At 57.5% G+C, this 16400-nt stretch overlaps 1 protein-coding gene and 1 long non-coding RNA gene across 3 annotated transcripts in view; one reads left to right on the forward strand and one right to left on the reverse strand.

Moving 5' to 3' along the window:
• Positions 1 to 1015: 1015 nt before the first annotated feature.
• Positions 1016 to 8053, reverse strand: FOXF1 (forkhead box F1). Its single transcript, XM_075009054.1, has 2 exons — positions 6666 to 8053; positions 1016 to 3789 (listed from the first exon to the last, which is right to left on the reverse strand). The coding sequence occupies exons 1-2, from the start codon at positions 7711 to 7713 to the stop codon at positions 3629 to 3631; spliced, it is 1209 nt and encodes a 402-aa protein (XP_074865155.1). The 5' UTR covers positions 7714 to 8053; the 3' UTR covers positions 1016 to 3628.
• A 482-nt stretch (positions 8054 to 8535) lies between these two features.
• The window catches only part of LOC142020835 (uncharacterized), a 53910-nt gene continuing 46045 nt past the window's right edge, over positions 8536 to 16400 (forward strand). For both annotated transcript variants that reach the window (XR_012647516.1, XR_012647515.1), the window contains exon 1: positions 8536 to 8897. This is a non-coding gene — a long non-coding RNA (uncharacterized LOC142020835). The remainder of the gene's footprint in view (positions 8898 to 16400) is intronic.

Here is a 16400-nt window from a genome sequence, read left to right on the forward strand (position 1 = left end):
ACACACACACACACACACACACACACACACACACACACACACACACACACACACACACACACACACACACTGTAATTGTATAAAACATCCCAATCATACGTGGGTTGCTAGTTCGTACATAGCGAGCTGTAATATCACACACATAGGTATGTGCTGTGGTGCTCGAGGTCGGTAGGTAGACAGGGTGTGGAGGGACAGATCCATACATTGTGCAGCTATAGACAGATCTGATCTAGCCACCCGAGCGCCCTACACAGCGGTAGCTGCGACAGGTTTCTTTGGAGGCGGGCGGGCAAACTAACCCGCCAGGTCCTCCAGCCCCTGGCTAAGGCGCGGGGAAAAGCCACCCGGGATCCCTTCCCAAGCGCTCCGCGCCCGCTGCGCCGTTAACTCGGCTCCCCGGGCGGCCCCACCCGCGGCTGCCCTGAAATTGACGAGCCTGGCGGCCGGCAGGAACTAGCCTGATTGTCTCCCAACTCCTGCAGCCCGCGCCGGTGGGGGGTGGGGGGGGCTCCCGGGGCTGCTAGCCCGGGTGAGTCAGGCAAGTGGGGTCTTCGCAGCCCGCTATCGGCTTGGAACAAGCCGCCCCCCCCCCCGCCCCCCCGCAAGACCCTGGTTTAATCAAACTGCCCGAAGCTTTCCCTGCGGCGGGCGGCCAGGAGCAGGAGGGGGCAGCCCAAAGCAGCAAGGAAGCCAGGCCGGGAGCAGGGGGCAAAGCAAACCTCCAGGTCTCCGCAGCGGCGGGGGTCGCTGGGGCTGAGGGTGAGGGGTGCTCCGGGGCAGAACGAGCGCAGAGGAGTTGGCATTTTGTGGCGGGTTTTTTGCTGGCGGTTTTGGTTTGGTTTGCTGGTGGCTTTGTTCGTTGCTTTGGTTTTCCTGCCGATCGATCCGATTTTTCTCTTGTTTTGTTTTGTTTTGTTTTTTAAATCTTTTTGGCGGGGCCATTATTTCGGACGGGAAAGCCCAGGCGCGTTCGGGCCTCGGAAATCACAGTCCTTTCAGGCCAAGGGGATATGGCTTTATTGAATTCACCCCGAATTACCGAAAACGAGACCGGAGTCCCTCGCTTTACCACCCAGCCGCCGCTTTAGACACAGCCGCGTGCGCCCGTGATCGCCTGAGTCGATTGTCTTGATAATTTCCTTGTAACCGAGCCCCAAAGAAGTTACCCCCCACGTCCAAAATGTCAAGTTTGAAGAGAACCAGTTTCGGGGGGGGGGGGGCGAAGCTCTCAGGAAACTGCGGTGGGTCTGGAGATCAGACCAAGGAGGGTGAAAAGAGCGGTACACAAGTGAAGCTAGTTAATTTCAAGTCATTCATTAAGGGCTTGATCCCAAACCCATTAAGTCACTTGTCCGCGGAGCTGGTCCCAAGGAAGAAAAACAGCGTTTTTGATTTAGGGCACCGCCGTCCAGGGAATATATCTGGCTGTTTCGCTCCTCTTTTCTCTTCAGCTAATCCCAACATATGTTTTTTTTAAAACACACCACTTCAGATCCTGGCCATGCCAAAAGCAGGCTGCGGTGTTGGCGGATAAAAGTCCCCCCCTGTACAAAGGGGCGGCAGGAAAAAGAAAGAAAGCCTTGAATGCTATTTATCTTCATCAGCCTGCAATGCCTCCGAGCTCCCCAAAAAGGAAAGCTGTCAAAAAAAATCGTATTTCAGCTTCTCCTTGCAAAAAGCGCCTCCGGGTATTTTAAAATATTATCACTGTTATGATTTTACCTCGTTCTTTCAAAGGAGGGGGCTGGATTGAGAAGGGGCTAAAGGACCTATTCCAAGCAGAGGCCAAGAACAATAGCAGCGCCCTTCGAGTTTGCTCTGAAATGTGAAATGGTTTTTAAAAACGGAAAGATGTCCCAACAAATTATTCTGAACTGCCAGGGAAGGAGGTCACAGCCCATAAAATCTTCCCATAGATTTGCATCGTGGGCCTGTGTCCCCACAGAGGTGTCGCAGACGCTTAATATCTCACTACATGGATTACACCGCATGCTATTTTATTTGCTGTTTATACAGTTGTGAAGACCATGTACAAATAACATACATGTTTTATTCGGGTTTGGTTTTTTTTAAGGGACCAACGTACACAAAGGGGGCAAAAAATCGTAATTACAATTCAATACAGTGCAGAAAAAATTAAAAAGGTGTCACCAAACTGTACAAAGGCAGGCCAAAAAAATGGAAAGGAGAAGGAGAAATGCCCCTTCATTATATATAGATTTCTATAAAACACAGGGAGGGTTGTCTGTACAGGCGGATCAGACATTTTTAAAAATTTACAATGGAGAGCTAAAAAAAAAACCCCCTATATGGCAAATATTGCCAACAAAGTTACACCACTTTAATACTGATCAACTGAGGCGACTGGTGTCTCGATTATTAGGAAAAAAAAAAGAATAAATAACAGGATGAGCCTTGCTACTTTATTTTTCAAAGTGCCTTGTTCTCTCTGCAGAGGGTCTGATCCTGCAGTCTTAGGCAACGAGCTCCCTTGGGGAGATTTTACCTAACTCGAGGTTGCAAGCAAAAAAAAAATAAAATAAAATAAAAAATAAAAATAAAAACAAATAAGTATTTCTCTAAAGGGGAGAGAACTGAGGCTTGGTGGAAGCCAATGGGAAGAAAATTGGTTTGGTTTGTTAGGGTTACCCCATACAAAGAGGGGACTGTATCTGCTAACTGACCTTGTGTTAGTGTGTTATAGCAGATCTAGTACATCAACACACGGTGCGTGGGGGGTTACTGGTACAGATACACTCCCTCTCGGGGTGTCCTCTTTTTGGAAAGGTCGGATATGGTAACCCTAGCATCTCCCTAACCCCGCGGTGATCCGGAGACCAGGAAATGGAAGACCAGGCTAGGAACGCACAAGCGCATTGCAAACGGGGCTTCTGCTGGCACGGAAGTGAATAGCAAAACTGCCCTGGACTCGGATGGGGGCAGGACAGGTCTCCCGCACCTGGCCAGGCAGGGGGTTTTCAGGGGGTGGAGGGGCAGGACGAGCCCTTGGCCAGACACCCCACCTGTGCTCTGAAGAAGGGTCCAAGCCAGTCTAACCTCTCCACTGAGGCGTGCCAGCCAGGCTCCCCTTTCCCACCGACCTCCCCTCTCCCTTGGCAGGAGCAGCCTGCCCAGAGTTCTGGTCCGACCACCCCCTTCCCCAGCTCCGGGGTGTAATGATCTCCGGGTGGTTTTTTAACGCACTGGGGGGGGGGTGTTTTTGAGACAAAACTACAATTTTGGATTTTTTTCGCCCCGTGGATTGAAAAAAAAGAAAATAAAATAAGAGCTCGGTTTAATCATGACACAGACACGTGATTCTTGGCACCAGGGGTGCGGGGGGGGGGCAGCTCCCAGGCCTCTGTTTCCACGCCAGGACTGAGACAGCCCCCCTGCGTTTGCAACCACGCGGCCCCGCTTCCTCGGCGTAGGGGGAGTTCGTCTCAAAGGCCAGGCTAGGCCTCCCGTCTGCGGCTGGCTGCGCCACCTCCAGGATGAACCCAGCCTCGTTACTCGGCTGTCCCTGCAGCAGGGAGGGGTCGGGGGGAGGTCCCGTCCACCCGGAGAGCTTCTGCTCGCGGTCCCCATGCGGGGGTCCCCCCCAGGGGGGCTTCTTTGCCCGGTATCACATAACACACGGCTTGATGTCTTGGTACGTCACTTGCTGGTGGTAGTAAGAGCCGCTCCCTGCCGAGTGCATGGAGGAGGAGGCCATGGCGTTGAAAGAGAAGACGAACTCCTTCCGGTCGCACATGCTTGGAGACTGGGAGTGATACCGCGGGATTCCTGGAAGAGATCAGGGAGGGCGGTTAAAGGGGAAGCCCTGGGGGCTGGAGATGCTGCAGAGGGGCGCGCACGCAGGTCGGGTGCTGCAGCTCCCCTCCTCCCCACCCCGCTTGGCTTGAAGTGGTTTCCACTGGAACCAGAGCTGCTGGGTTTGCTCACCGGTTCCTGGTACCAGAGGAGTGGCCGAGTCAGGCTGCGTCTTCCAGAACAGCAGCAAGTCCTGGGCCACCTGACAGACTAGCAGCTATTCTGGAGCACAAGCTTTGGTGGGTCTGACGCAGCGGGTCTTCGCCCAGGCAAGTTTATGCTCCCAAGTATCTGGTCGTCCATAGGGTGCTACAGGGCTTGTTGTTTTTAATGGTTCCTAACACCCCCCCCCCATAAGAATGGTTCCACCCCCCTTGCTTAAAGGACATGGGGGGCTCTACCATCCCCCCGTGCTGGGGGGGGGGGAATTGAGGGGAGGTGAACGATTTGCCCTGCACGGATGCATAACCCCTTGCTGCTTTCTCACCCCAGGGGGGATTGTTGCGCCCAAGCAGGTGCTGTCATGACGCGGGCGTCTGCAGTCCTTACTCAGAGGAAATTCCCATTGACTTGAACGGGAGCGTTGCCCGACTGCGAATTGCAGGATGGGGCGGTCGGTTTCCTGGCTGGCTAAGGAAGCAGAGGCCGCGCTGAGAGGTGTGTTTACATTCTGCATCCTTGATGCACAGATTGCGGGCCCGATGCGCCTTCCGTGGAAGGCGACGGGGGGAGGGAGAGCCCAATGGGGCCTTTGGGGCTTGGACTGTCCCCCCTACCGAGCTCCCACCAGGACACGGCGCAGCGTTTGCAAATGTGGAGGGGAAGGGAGAGAGGCTCAAGGAACCTGAGGGGGGTTTTAAGTGGATCCCCCGTGGAAATCGGCCCCAAAGGCCAAGCCAGGCGGTAGCAAAGCAAACCGCGGCCATGTAAACAGGGCGAATCTAGTACATACACGGCGCCCACAGCCTCCCAAATTATCGCCCTCCGCTCCCCAGCCTGGCCGGCTGGGTACCAGCGCCGAACCCGAGGCCTCGCAGGCCGCTTTTGCACGCCGGGGATGTCAAATGGTGGCTTTTCCGCCCCGCGGCGCGTCCGTCCCCTTCGGAATAAACCACGCTTGGCGGCTATGGCTCGGCGCGGGGTGATTTCGACATAACTCAACTTCTCTCGAAACAACTCGGCAAGCGGGTGAAGGTGGCCGCCGCTGTTTCGCTGCCCGGCACGTTCCGCGGGGAAATGCTTAAGCTGGTCCCACCTGCCATGCAAGGCGGGGGCGTTTGCTGTGTCGGGGCCTTATTCCTGTTCACCCTAATAGGCCGGTACTTGGGAGGTGCTCTCTGTTTAGACCCGCGACTGGAGGTTTCAGAGCCCCCCACAAATTCCCCTGGAGGGGAGATAAAATCATGTCGCCCCCCACAACAGCCGATTACAAGGGACAGAGACAGAGGGGGGAAGGAGATCGGCCAGGCCCCGGGGAAACCCTGGTTCGGGCCTGTGGAAGCAGCCAAATTCACAAACTTTCTTGCTGCGCGATCGCTTCGTGTCTCTTCTCCTCGCTGAGTGCTGAGCCCACAGCAGAGCATAGGCCCCAGCCCGGCACCCACTCCGGCTCTGATTACAGCCCGAGGGAGGCCCAGCGCCCCTGGCTGGAGGCCGCGTTCGTTTGGGGCCGGGCGCTGCTACAGCCTGTCCCGTCGGCTGCTGCAGATGTGCTTAGCAGGAGACGTACTTCGCCCTCTTTCCCTCTCCGGGGCCCGCAGCTCCCCTGCCCTTCGGGAAACCGCCCGCGGGCCACGAAAGCACCAGCCTCCGCGCAGGAAACGAGGTCCCACTGGAACTGCTTCCAGCGCCAGGCAGGGGCCGCTGGGATCAGGGAATAACCGCCTCCCCGGAGGGCTACGGGGTCAAGGTTTCACCCCAGCCTTTCCCCCGGGAATGGGAAGGTGCCTCAATCACAGCTACGGTGGCAGAGTCCAGGCGGGGCCGTCGGAGGCAACCTTCTCTCCGGGCCTGACAGGGTAACCCACAGACCCATGTGTGGTTCGCTGCCCCCGGGAGTGGGACCCACACCACTTCACGGAGAGAGAATAAGTGTCCTCTGCAGCCAGCGCGCCAGCTGCTGTGTAGTTCGAGCTGCAGAGGGGCCTGCCCTGAGGTTCGAGCCTACCTATGGGCCGTTACAAGAGCCCTAAACAGTAGGACGAGCTCAGTCCTAGTACCTGGCTGCTGCATTTCCTGCAAACCGCCTTCCCGTGCCCATTGCGCCTGGGGGGGTGGGTATTCCCTGCCCTGCAAAGCGCAGCAGGTCTCCGGGGTGCGTTGCTTTCGCTGGAGGAAAGCTGGATCCCTGACGCGGAGCGTGAACCACCTCCTTTACTTCGGGGCCGGGGCCACCCGGTTCCGAGCCAAAGTATCCCCCGGGGAAGCTACCGCCGAGTTGCCCCCCACGGGCCTGTCACTGCTCTCAGGTGAGCGCTTCGCGAGCTGGAAACAGCCCGATAGGCCTAGCGGAGGCTAGGAACGTGCCCAGCCAGCCACGGCTCACGTTTGCTGTCCAGGCTGCGGAGGGATCCGGAGAAATGACCCCGAAGCGGAGCGGAGAGCGGCCGAGATCCCATCTGCGGGGCCTGGCAGCTGGAAACTGACATGTAATAGACGCGGCCCGGCTCGTGCTTCGCTACCCACGCGCGCCTCGGGAGAGGGCGGATTTAAAGCTCCTTTTCCCTAAGGGCCGAGCAAACGGTGCCACCAAATGCCCCCAGCAGCTGCAGGGAAAAGAGGCTGAGCGGGAGTCGGGGGGGCTTTGCGGCCTGCACCCCCGGGGCGCCGCCCCCCGGCTCGCCCCTTACCTTGCAGCTCGGCGGCGTTGTGGCTGTTCTGGTGCAGGTAGGACTGCTCCAGGGAGTGCGAGGAGAGGCCGGAGGAGAGCGGGTTGGCCGCCGGGTTGCAGGGCGACAAGGACTGCTGCTTGATGTAGGGCGCCCCGCTGTTCAAGGCGGCCGAAGCCGGCGGGGCCCAAGCCGGCGCCGAGCCGGAGTAGACCGAGTGCGGCTCCATCACCCCGCCGCCGGCCAGCAGCGGGGAGGCCGGCACGGAGCTCTCGTGGTGCGGGTAGTCCCCGCCGGCCGAGCCGGGGCAGCTGGCCATGTAGGAGTGCCCGCCGTTGGCAGGCAGGTGCGGCACGGAGTGTCCCGCCAGCCCCATGCCGTCCACGTTGCTGGCCAAGTGGCCGTTCATCACGGCCAGGCCCCCCTCCAGCGCCAGGCCGTTGGGGGCGCAGGAGAGGCCCCCGGCCGAGCCCTGGAAGCTGTAGCTGTCCGGCGAGAGGTGGTTGAAGCCCAGGCTGTTCATGACGCTGTACATGGGCTTCAGCGCTTGGCATTTCCTCCTGAACCCGCGGGGCCGCCGGCGGAAGGAGCCCTCCTCGAACATGAACTCGCTGGCCGGGTCGATCGTCCAGTAGTGGCCCTTGCCCGGGCGGCCCAGCCCCTTGGGCAGCTTGATGAAGCACTCGTTGAGCGAGAGGTTGTGGCGCACGGAGTTCTTCCAGCCCTGGTAGGCGCCGCGGAAGAAGGGGAAGCGGCTCTGCAGGAACTGGTAGATCTCGCTCAGCGTCAGGCGCTTGGAGGGCGAGCTCTGGATGGCCATGACGATGAGGGCGATGTAGGAGTAAGGCGGCTTCTCCGGCCGCCGGATGCCGGCGTTGCTCTTCTTGGCCTTGCCGCCCGCCGGGGGGCCGCTGCTGCCGCTGCCGGCGGCGGCCGAGGCGGCCTCCATGGCTGGCGCTGGCTCTGGCGCGGGCGGCGGCGGCGGCTTCTCCAGGGCGGAGGCGAGGAGGCTGCAGCCGCCGTGCGCCGCGGCCGGAGGGGGCTGGACCTGCGGCGCCTCTGCGGTCATGGGCGGCTCCCCCCCGCCGCTGGGGGGCCCCCGGGCTGGCCGCGGGGGCTCCTGCCACCGCCGCCCCGCTGGGAGCCGAGCAGCCCCGCAGCGGGGCCGAGCGCCTGGCCGGGTGCGCAGAGCCGGCGCGCCCCCGCCCCCAGGCCGGCTGCTCCTCAGCGCGGCGCCGAGCTCCGGGCCATCTGCCCCCAGCGCGGGGAGCGCCTTTCACTTTATCTCTCGGCCGCGGCGGCGCGGGGCGCTTGACAGGCAGACACGTAAGAGGCCGGAGGAGATCCCCGCCCCGACGGCTCCCCCCTCCCCTCCCCTCCCGCCGGGTGGGCGCTTAAAGGGACCTTCCCACCGCCTGGCGCGGGGGCGGGGGGGGAGTGTGTCTTCTGCCCCTTTATCTCCCCCCTCCCCCCGGGGCCAGCTGCGCCTCTCCGCCTGCCCTGCCCCTGCCACAGCCCCGGGCAGGGAGACGCGCCCGGCACGGGGCTGCTCCCCCTGCGATCGCCTCTGTCCTTCGGCCCGGAGCGGGCTGGAATCGGGGCCCCGTCTGGGGGTGCGGGTGGGGGGGGGGGGACCCCCCCACAGCCTGCGGGGTGGAAAAGAGGCAGAAAGTCAAGCAGCCGCCGCCCGGGTGCTCCGGGAGAGCCCGGGCCGCGCCGGCTGGGACATTCCCCAGGGCTGGTGGTGCCCACGCGCGAGAAGGGGGCCAGGCGGATCCGCGTGGAGGGGCACCCGGCTGCCGCCGCTCGCCCGCGGGAAAACTCCCGTTTCTGGTGGCTTTTGAAGCTAGGCAGGAACATGGGCAGGATGTTTATACAGCGAAATATAAACATCTCCTCGCGGGTTCTTTAATAAAGAGAAATCAGAAAGAAACCGCCTCGGGAGAGCGCTGGCCCGGCCGGATGAAACAGCGCCGGGGGCCGCTTGTGCTTCCAGCCCTTGCGGTGGTTGTGCCGCGCAAACGTGTTGATTCCGCCCCCCCGCCCCGCCGCGCCCAGGCTTTGAGCCTCAGAAGTAACGGATCGCAACACGCGCGCAGCTCACCCCACGCACAGCACACCCGGACACACACACACACACACACACACACACACACACACACACACAGAGTCACGCACCACTTCAGCAGCGCCCGCCCCCTCGCCCCGGCCCGAGCAGCTTTTCATCAGTAAAGCTGTCACTCACTCATCAAGGTAAGTCACTTTAAACTTGTCACCTCCTTGCCAGGCGCGCGTGGGAACTTTTGCCCGGTGAAGCCGTGAGAGGGGCTTGTGCGGGGGGGTGGGGATTTGGCTTTCACAGTTCAGCGCTAGCAACTGGGCAGATGCGCCGGGCTGGTGCCGTTTTCTTGCTTGTCAAAATAGCCCAAAGGCCAGAGAATGCGGGGTGGGGGGGGGGAACCACCTATCTGATTCAGTTCTGCTGCCTGGTCTGGGCTTTGCAACGTATCTTCACCCAGGGAAAAGCCTCCCCCCCCCCCCGCTTCTGCTCAGATTCGCTTGTAAGGGGGTTGTGAGAATTTAATACCTTTTAAAAGGAAGATAGATACGGATCGGGTTTCCGAGCTCTCCGTGCGCGTTATTTGCAGCCTGTCGCTATTAGCCCGCAGGACGCCTCACACAGCTGTGATGCCACCAACAGGGATCCCCCTCCCCTCCAACCACCACCATTTTCCCCTTGCAAAACTCAGAAGCAAGCTTGGGGTAGCAGGGCTGCTGTGGCCGCGGGAAAAGAGACGTATTTCTGCAGCTCAGGGCACATAGCGCAGGGGGCCCGCGCGGCGGGTGGTGTGGAAGTGTCCTTGTAACATGCTAACAATTAAAAACAAGTGAAGCATCGATGCAACTTAGGCGCTGCGGATTTTTTCCCCCCCTCTTCCTGGCTGGTATTTCACGGTTGGTAAAATGACCTGAGCTGCGAGCCAGTTAAAAAAGCTCTCCAGTAAATAGCCTCGGATCAGGGCTTCGGATGCAGGATAATCCACATCTGACTGCAATGTTCTCTGTTTCCATATGGCCTTCTTCCCCCGCCCCCCAGCCATAGAAATGTTCCCACATTTATACAGACAAGGGTCCGTCCCCCAGTGCAGAAAATCCGCCCCCCCCCCAAACTGGGAGACACGTGGTTGAAAATACCATTAGATACCAGAAACGTATAGAGCCAAAGGAAATAGCAAATAGTGTATTGGCAGCGGCTGCTCAGTCTTTTTTTAAATCAGACTTTTCCCCACCTCTTCTCCATGAGAGTTTGTCTTCTCTGGCTCTCGAGCCCAAATTTCGGCTGCAGAATAAGGTTCTTAAGTCCATCTTTTATTTCCCTATGAGCCTGCCCAAACTATTGTTCTCCGTTGCCGTTAGTGGGTTAGGGCTTAAATTATTTTTCTTGAGTCCTTTCAATTATGAAATCGCCTGTGGGTCCGGCACTCCCTCCCCTTTGCATGAAAGAAACCAGGAATTAACTGCGAACTTAGACCATTCAAAAGGCAAGTGATGCAGTTAAAGTCCAGAATTCTTAACAGGGATGCGCCAAGTTAAGACTGTGGTTTGCAGGTTGTTTCTGGGGAGCTGATCAGTCCGCATTAAATACATTCCGGCTTTACTGCTCGTGTTGCAATTCCAGTTAAAATGGTGGTGGTGATGGGCACGAGAAAGCATCTCGATTACAGAATCCGAAAAATATAATTATCTGAAGCAAACCCGGTTTTCTTTCGATGGCCTTAACGAAAGAGTTTTCTTTAACAGAAAATAATCTTTTCTTAATTGCTTGCTTTGCTGTCCCCAGTGACTTTTGGGCCCGTATATCTTGTTTCCGATGTATTTATCTGCTAAACTTACTTTTTAAAAAAGTTATACTCCACCCCGTGTTTCCTAGGCCTAGCTTTGGGAAAGGGGGGGGAAATTACATCGTTTTCTGTGGTAAGCTAGCCCGTCTGTTTGGTAAATAACAGATTTTTGGCAGGAAAGGCCGAAAGGTGATTTATTGTATCTAGCGCAGGGATTTTATTTTACAATAAATTAACCCTTAGCGATTCACTGGGCTTATAAAGATGCGCGATGTAAGGAACTGGGTCGCTTCAGTGGGTTGGTGGCTAGAAAAAGTCAAAAATGGCTCAAAATACAACCAAGGCAAAGAGGACATAAAAGTTTCTTAGTCTCAAAGGCTTGCCCTGGAAAAAATGGGAGGCTGGTTAATCATCGGGGCAGATGGATTTCCTGCAGCAAGCAAACTAAAATGCAAGCTCGCCCCTCGCCTCTGGCCTCTCTAGAAACTAGATGGGGAAAATATCAGCCGGCGCAATCATAGTCCCTTCCAAACCCGGGTGCAGCTTGCCCGGCAGACCCATTAAAAGCCCGCCTGGCGGGCCTGCAACGTGTCTCTTTTCTACCTCCCCCGCTTTGGGGCTGAAAACCAACGTCCAGAAGCCTTTCCCCTGAAAAAAACCCGGCGGTGTTTTGTGTAAAAACAGCCAAATCTGCGCTCCCTTCCTTTTCCTGCGCGGAAGGGATTTTTCCGAGCTAATTGCTTAAGTGAACGCGACTCTGCGACAGGCCCGCCTGTAACCCGAGCGGGGAAGTGGATATAGGCAGCATTGTTGCAAGCCGGCTGGGCAGTAGGGTGCCGCTGCTCTCAGAGGCCCGTGTGTTTATCCGCGCGCAGACCACCCATGGAGCGGGCAGAGCCAGGCGCGCGCCCTTCTGTCGGCGGCCCCTGCTTTTCATTAACACCAGGGCTTGCAGCCGGAGGAGCCCGGCCCCCGCTTTCCGCAGGCTCCTCGCTTGAGCCCGGTGCAAACCGATCTCTAAACGTTTACATAAGGTCGGAGGGGAGGGCGTGATGGGGAGGGCGGACTCAGCCCGCGGGTGGCAGAGGGAGGGCGGCGTGTGGGTCGCTCGGAAACAGGCCGGCCCCAAAGGTGGTGACAGGAGCGGGGGGTGGGAAGCTCCTCGGTAGCTCATCTCTGCAGGAACCTGCCCAGGCGGAGGGCGAGGCCAGCTCGCTCCCCGGCCCACCTTGGAAAGCTCAATGCACGTGGGAAGGTGCAGCCACTCGTGCGAGGCGGGGGTGGGGGGAGGGGTCCTAGCAGGAGTTTGGGGTCACCCCCCAGAGTTTTAGCTTCTCCTGGTAAGCGGGGGGGGACGGCACAGAAAACAACCAACCAACCACACAACACAAACATACAAACACACAAACGGAGCAGGACAGGGACGTAGGGACTACGCACGGCGCGTTGCTGATTTCCCTGCAGACCAGCCCGGGCAGCTGGGGGTTAAACAAAGGCCGGGCGCGGCAGGCTATGGGAGGCAACAGGCGACAGACGCAGGTCGGTGCTCTGCCGGCGCAACCAGGGCAGGACTAACTCGAGCCAATCCCGGGTCCTGTTCTGCTTGTGGAAAGTCACCCAGCGCGCAGGGCCTACTTCCAGCCCCCTCTCAGAATCTCCTTGACCCTTGGCTGTGTCTACAGGGGCATCCTCTTTGGACAAAACGGGACTTTTGGCGACAAAACTCTCCCGGCCTCCACGCTCCTGCTATGGTTACGTTGCGCCAACCGCCCCAGCAATATGCAAATAAAGGGTCTTGAAAATGCAAATAGATGCTCATTTGCATGTTTGCTTGCCGACAGAGGCTGCTGCCGACAGAAAAAAGTAGCGTAAAGGTGCTCCCCGTCTTTGTCGTCAACCTCTTATGCCTGGAAAAAAAACAGGCGTAAGAAGCTGCCGACAAGGGCGGGGTGTCGCCGGCGGAACCACATTTACACCGCTTTTTGCTTCTGTCGGCAGCAGCCTCTGTCGGCAAGAGAATATGCAAATGAGCACCCACTGGCATTTTGCATACTGCCGGGGAGTCGGAGTCACCGTAGCCTCCCTGTGTGCAAAATTCACGTTTTCCACCTCACAACGCCTAGCGACTGCCACCAAGGGTGGTGCACCACTGGCTGTCCACCTGAGGACGGTGTTCGCATGGTTTTCCTGGACGCAGTTAGACGCCCCCACGGGCTAGCGTCCTACAGCTGCAGCGCAGCCACGCGTGGGATTTTCTAAGGGGAAATTCTCAAGCTGGGGCACGGTGACATCGCCGGGGGTTTAGGGGAGCGTGAGAATCGAACCTGAGTTTTTGTGTGTGTTGGCGGGGGGGGGGGGGGGAACTTTACACCACTTACACCGAGGTGAGTTTCTGGTGGGGCGTTAGCTGCCCAGCCGCGGCCTTTGCTGCCTGCTCTCAGCTCTCCGCGAGGAACAAGTTCAACCTTTGCTCAGCAAACCAAACCAAACCAAAAAACCCACAAAAAAACCCGCATTGTGCTTCTCAGCAGCCGGGCCCCGCGGTTGCCCCACCGCGCACATTTTCCATGACGTCCTTGGGTGAAATATTTGACAGCATTACAGCGCAGGAATTTACAGCCCCCTTCGGCGCAGGATTTTTCTGGGCTGCTGCTGGCAGGAACAGTCCCGGAAAGCGAAACCAGTTTGCAGGGAGCGGAACCTTCCAACCCTCTGGAGACCCGATTCGCGCTGGCTGCCTGCGGGGGGAGATCGTCCCGGTGTATTTCTCTCCTGGGGCGGGCGGGGGGACTCCAGTGTTGGCTTCCAGCAGCCGCTGCCTGGCTGGGACTCAAAGCTGGGTGGAAATAGCCCCTGTGTGCGTTGGGCTGGCGGGGAGCGTTTCACCAGGCCAGCTCCGCAGCGTGCCAAGGTGTTGCTGACCTGCGCCAGGGAGAAGGGGCGAAGGCCTGGCTCTCTATGGGCCCAAACCCCCTCGATTTGTGCAAGGCCACCCCTGCACCCAGCGTGAAGTGAATCCGAGCGGGAAGGCTCCGCTGGGTGACAGTCTCTAAGGCAGTGGTTCCCAGCCTTTGCACGAGGGGGAACCCCCACCGATCCCCTCCCTACCGTTCCCGGACCCCCCACCCCATCCAAGCCAGTTCCATGCCAGTGAAAAAGGAACCGCCCCCTAGATTTCCCGACAGCGGTTGGTAACATTGTCGGAAGAGATTCAATCTACAACTAATAATTGGTTGTAACTTTGCAGTTTATTGAAAACTTCCTTTCGATGATCATTTTTACTTAGCTCCCCCCCCCCCATCGCCCGCGCCCCGCAATACCCTCGCTGGGAACCCATTCTGCCCCCCAGCTGAAACTGAGTGCCAGCGGGATCGGGCCCTCCCCTGAGCCTGCAGCCGGTGCTTTTTCTGATGCAACGAATTCCTCCCTCCCCAGCCTCAGCAGACGGCACTTCTGGGCGCCCTGGCCTAGCCCCAGTCGGTTTCAAAAGGCGCTTTGTGCAGGACTTCCAGGCTGGGGGAGTAGCCTCTGATTTGGGACGGAAAAGCGCTGCGTGCCACGGAGGTATTGGCGGAGCTATCAGGCAGTTGCATGCAGAGAAAACAAAACTCTGTGAATAGTCTGAGAGAGAGAGAAATCATCCCGCACCTAACCTCCTCATTCCTGCGCCGGGCTTGCCTCAGGGGCGCTCTTTTACGTGTGATCTTGCAGTCCTCTCTCAGGCAAAGCTCCCAGCGACCCGGTCCGCCCTGCGCAGGGATCTTTCCCGTTCCACCCCTGCAGCGGGACGTGTGCGTTGGGCTAGAAGCCCGTCCCGAAACACCCGCGCTGCCCGTGATTTTGACGCTATTTTCAGAACGAGCTGCTTCAGCGCTGCGCACGCACCGTGCCTAAACGGGGCGGTCACGTTTCGGGAGATGCACTGGCATAAAAGAGGCTTGATGGGAATAAAAGACGTGTTTATAACCCCAGAGTAGCGCACCGACACGTTTAGTCGCAAGGCAAGACGCGCGCACAACCCACGCGAGTCTTAGGTGCCGCGGACTGGAGCAGATACGTGATTTCGGTTGCGCTCCTCCACGCGCCGAAGGGAAATAACGCGGAGGGAGTTAAACGGGTTGCGGAACTAAGATTAAAATAGCATCCGAGTCGGGGGCTGGGCGCTTCTTCTTGTGGCCCGACCAACTCCGAGCCTTTGGGAGCCAGCCTGCATCAGCTGCAGCGTCCCACCCCAGAAGTTGGCTTCAATTGATTGTCAAGCTGTGCCTTTCTAATCCAGACGCGTTTGCAATGTCCGAGTCCACATCTTAGGTAGCTGGACAGGGACAAAAGTAAACGGGAAAATTAATCAAGGACGGAGGATTTTTACCTCGTGCAACTTTGGGACACAGCTTTATTTGTAGTGTGGGGACCAGGGAAATGGTTTGAATTGTTTTGTGGCACGACCCCCCCTCCTCCCCCCCCTTACCAAAGCTTGCACCGTTTCGTGGTTTTAAAAATCCTGCGCTGTAGGGAGAGTGTGGGACGAAAAGGAAAACGCAGTTAAGAGAAAGGAGATAAAAAAACCCACTCTTAATCTGCATGGGAAAAGCATTCGTCCCTGCGTTTGGCATTCTGCGCAGGGTAGCTTTTTCTGCTAAATAGAGAGCATGGTGGGATACAGAAAAAGTCATATAACCAAATGGGTTACAGAAGCTAATCTCGGGAGCTCATTTACATGGACTGTAATTGCTCTGTTTGCCAAGAAGAGGCTTCCTTCATTTTAATACCGAATTGATTAATAAACACCCAAATAGAGCCTCACGCGTAAATTCCATATCGGAGTCCAGGAGATCGGTGTATCTGTGCAGACATGGGGAACTCGCAATATGACTTTGGAGGGTGAAAGGAGGTAAGGGTTATGTGTCTGTGGCTGATCAGAGAAAATCAGACCCGAGTTTCTGATAGCTGAGGCATTGGTCCAGGGTTGAAATATAAATCGCCAACTCTGAGCTCAACCGCGCGCTGATTGTCCCGACTGGGAGAGCATCCCGGCATGCTCATGTTCCGAGCCGGGCGGCTCCCTTTGCCGGCAAGACAATAGGACGTCATGACCTGGTTCTCGTGCAAAGGTGGGTCGGGAACAGGCTATGTAGCAGCCACAGTCAGTGGGTTAATATCAACGAGACGCCGCCCGTGAGGGCTTCTGTAGAGCTCTTTAACCGACTTCGAAGCTAAGAGCTCTGCGCCTTGATCGAGTCAGTAAATCTTCTGCCGAGTCTGCCATTCGAGGGAAGAGATGGCCTCCTGACCCGTGACTGGGAGTCCCTGGGCTTTTAGAGGGGAGCAAATACATTACAGCAAACTTTGACCTCTCTCACCATTGTCTACTGGTTGAGGGTATGTCTACACAGCAGCCTTACTTAGAAATATGCTATTTCAGAAGAGCTATTCCAAAATAGATAATTTCCAAATAGCTTTGCTGGGTAGCTCTACCCCTAATTCCCAGGGAAGGTATTATTAAAAAGAATGCCCATAAAATCGTATGGGCTACAGCTACACTGAAGAGTTTTGTCGACAAAACTGGTGGAGCAGCCATACACAAAATGCATTGTCTGCACTTTTGCCAATAACCGTTTGCCTCTCCCAGATGAAGAACAGCACTTTTATCAACCAAGTGTTGAAAATAAAGCTGTGTGGGTGTTCTGGTGGGGGGGGCCTTGTGTTCACAGACAGGGCTTCCAGTTCACCCCCCCGGCCCTGTTTGCTGAGCTTAAGGTCCATCGTTCTGTCGAGAGCGGGCTGGTCAGCCCGGCCCTCTCTGTCGACGGAGTTGATCGCTCTTTAGCGGCTGGCCACACTCTGTCGATAGACGTTTTGTTGGCATATCTCTTCCCACCAAAATGTCTGTCAACAGATGCTTCTAGTATAACTG

Source organism: Carettochelys insculpta, chromosome 14, assembly GCF_033958435.1.
Source record: "Carettochelys insculpta isolate YL-2023 chromosome 14, ASM3395843v1, whole genome shotgun sequence".
NCBI classification, from domain to species: Eukaryota; Metazoa; Chordata; order Testudines; family Carettochelyidae; genus Carettochelys; species Carettochelys insculpta.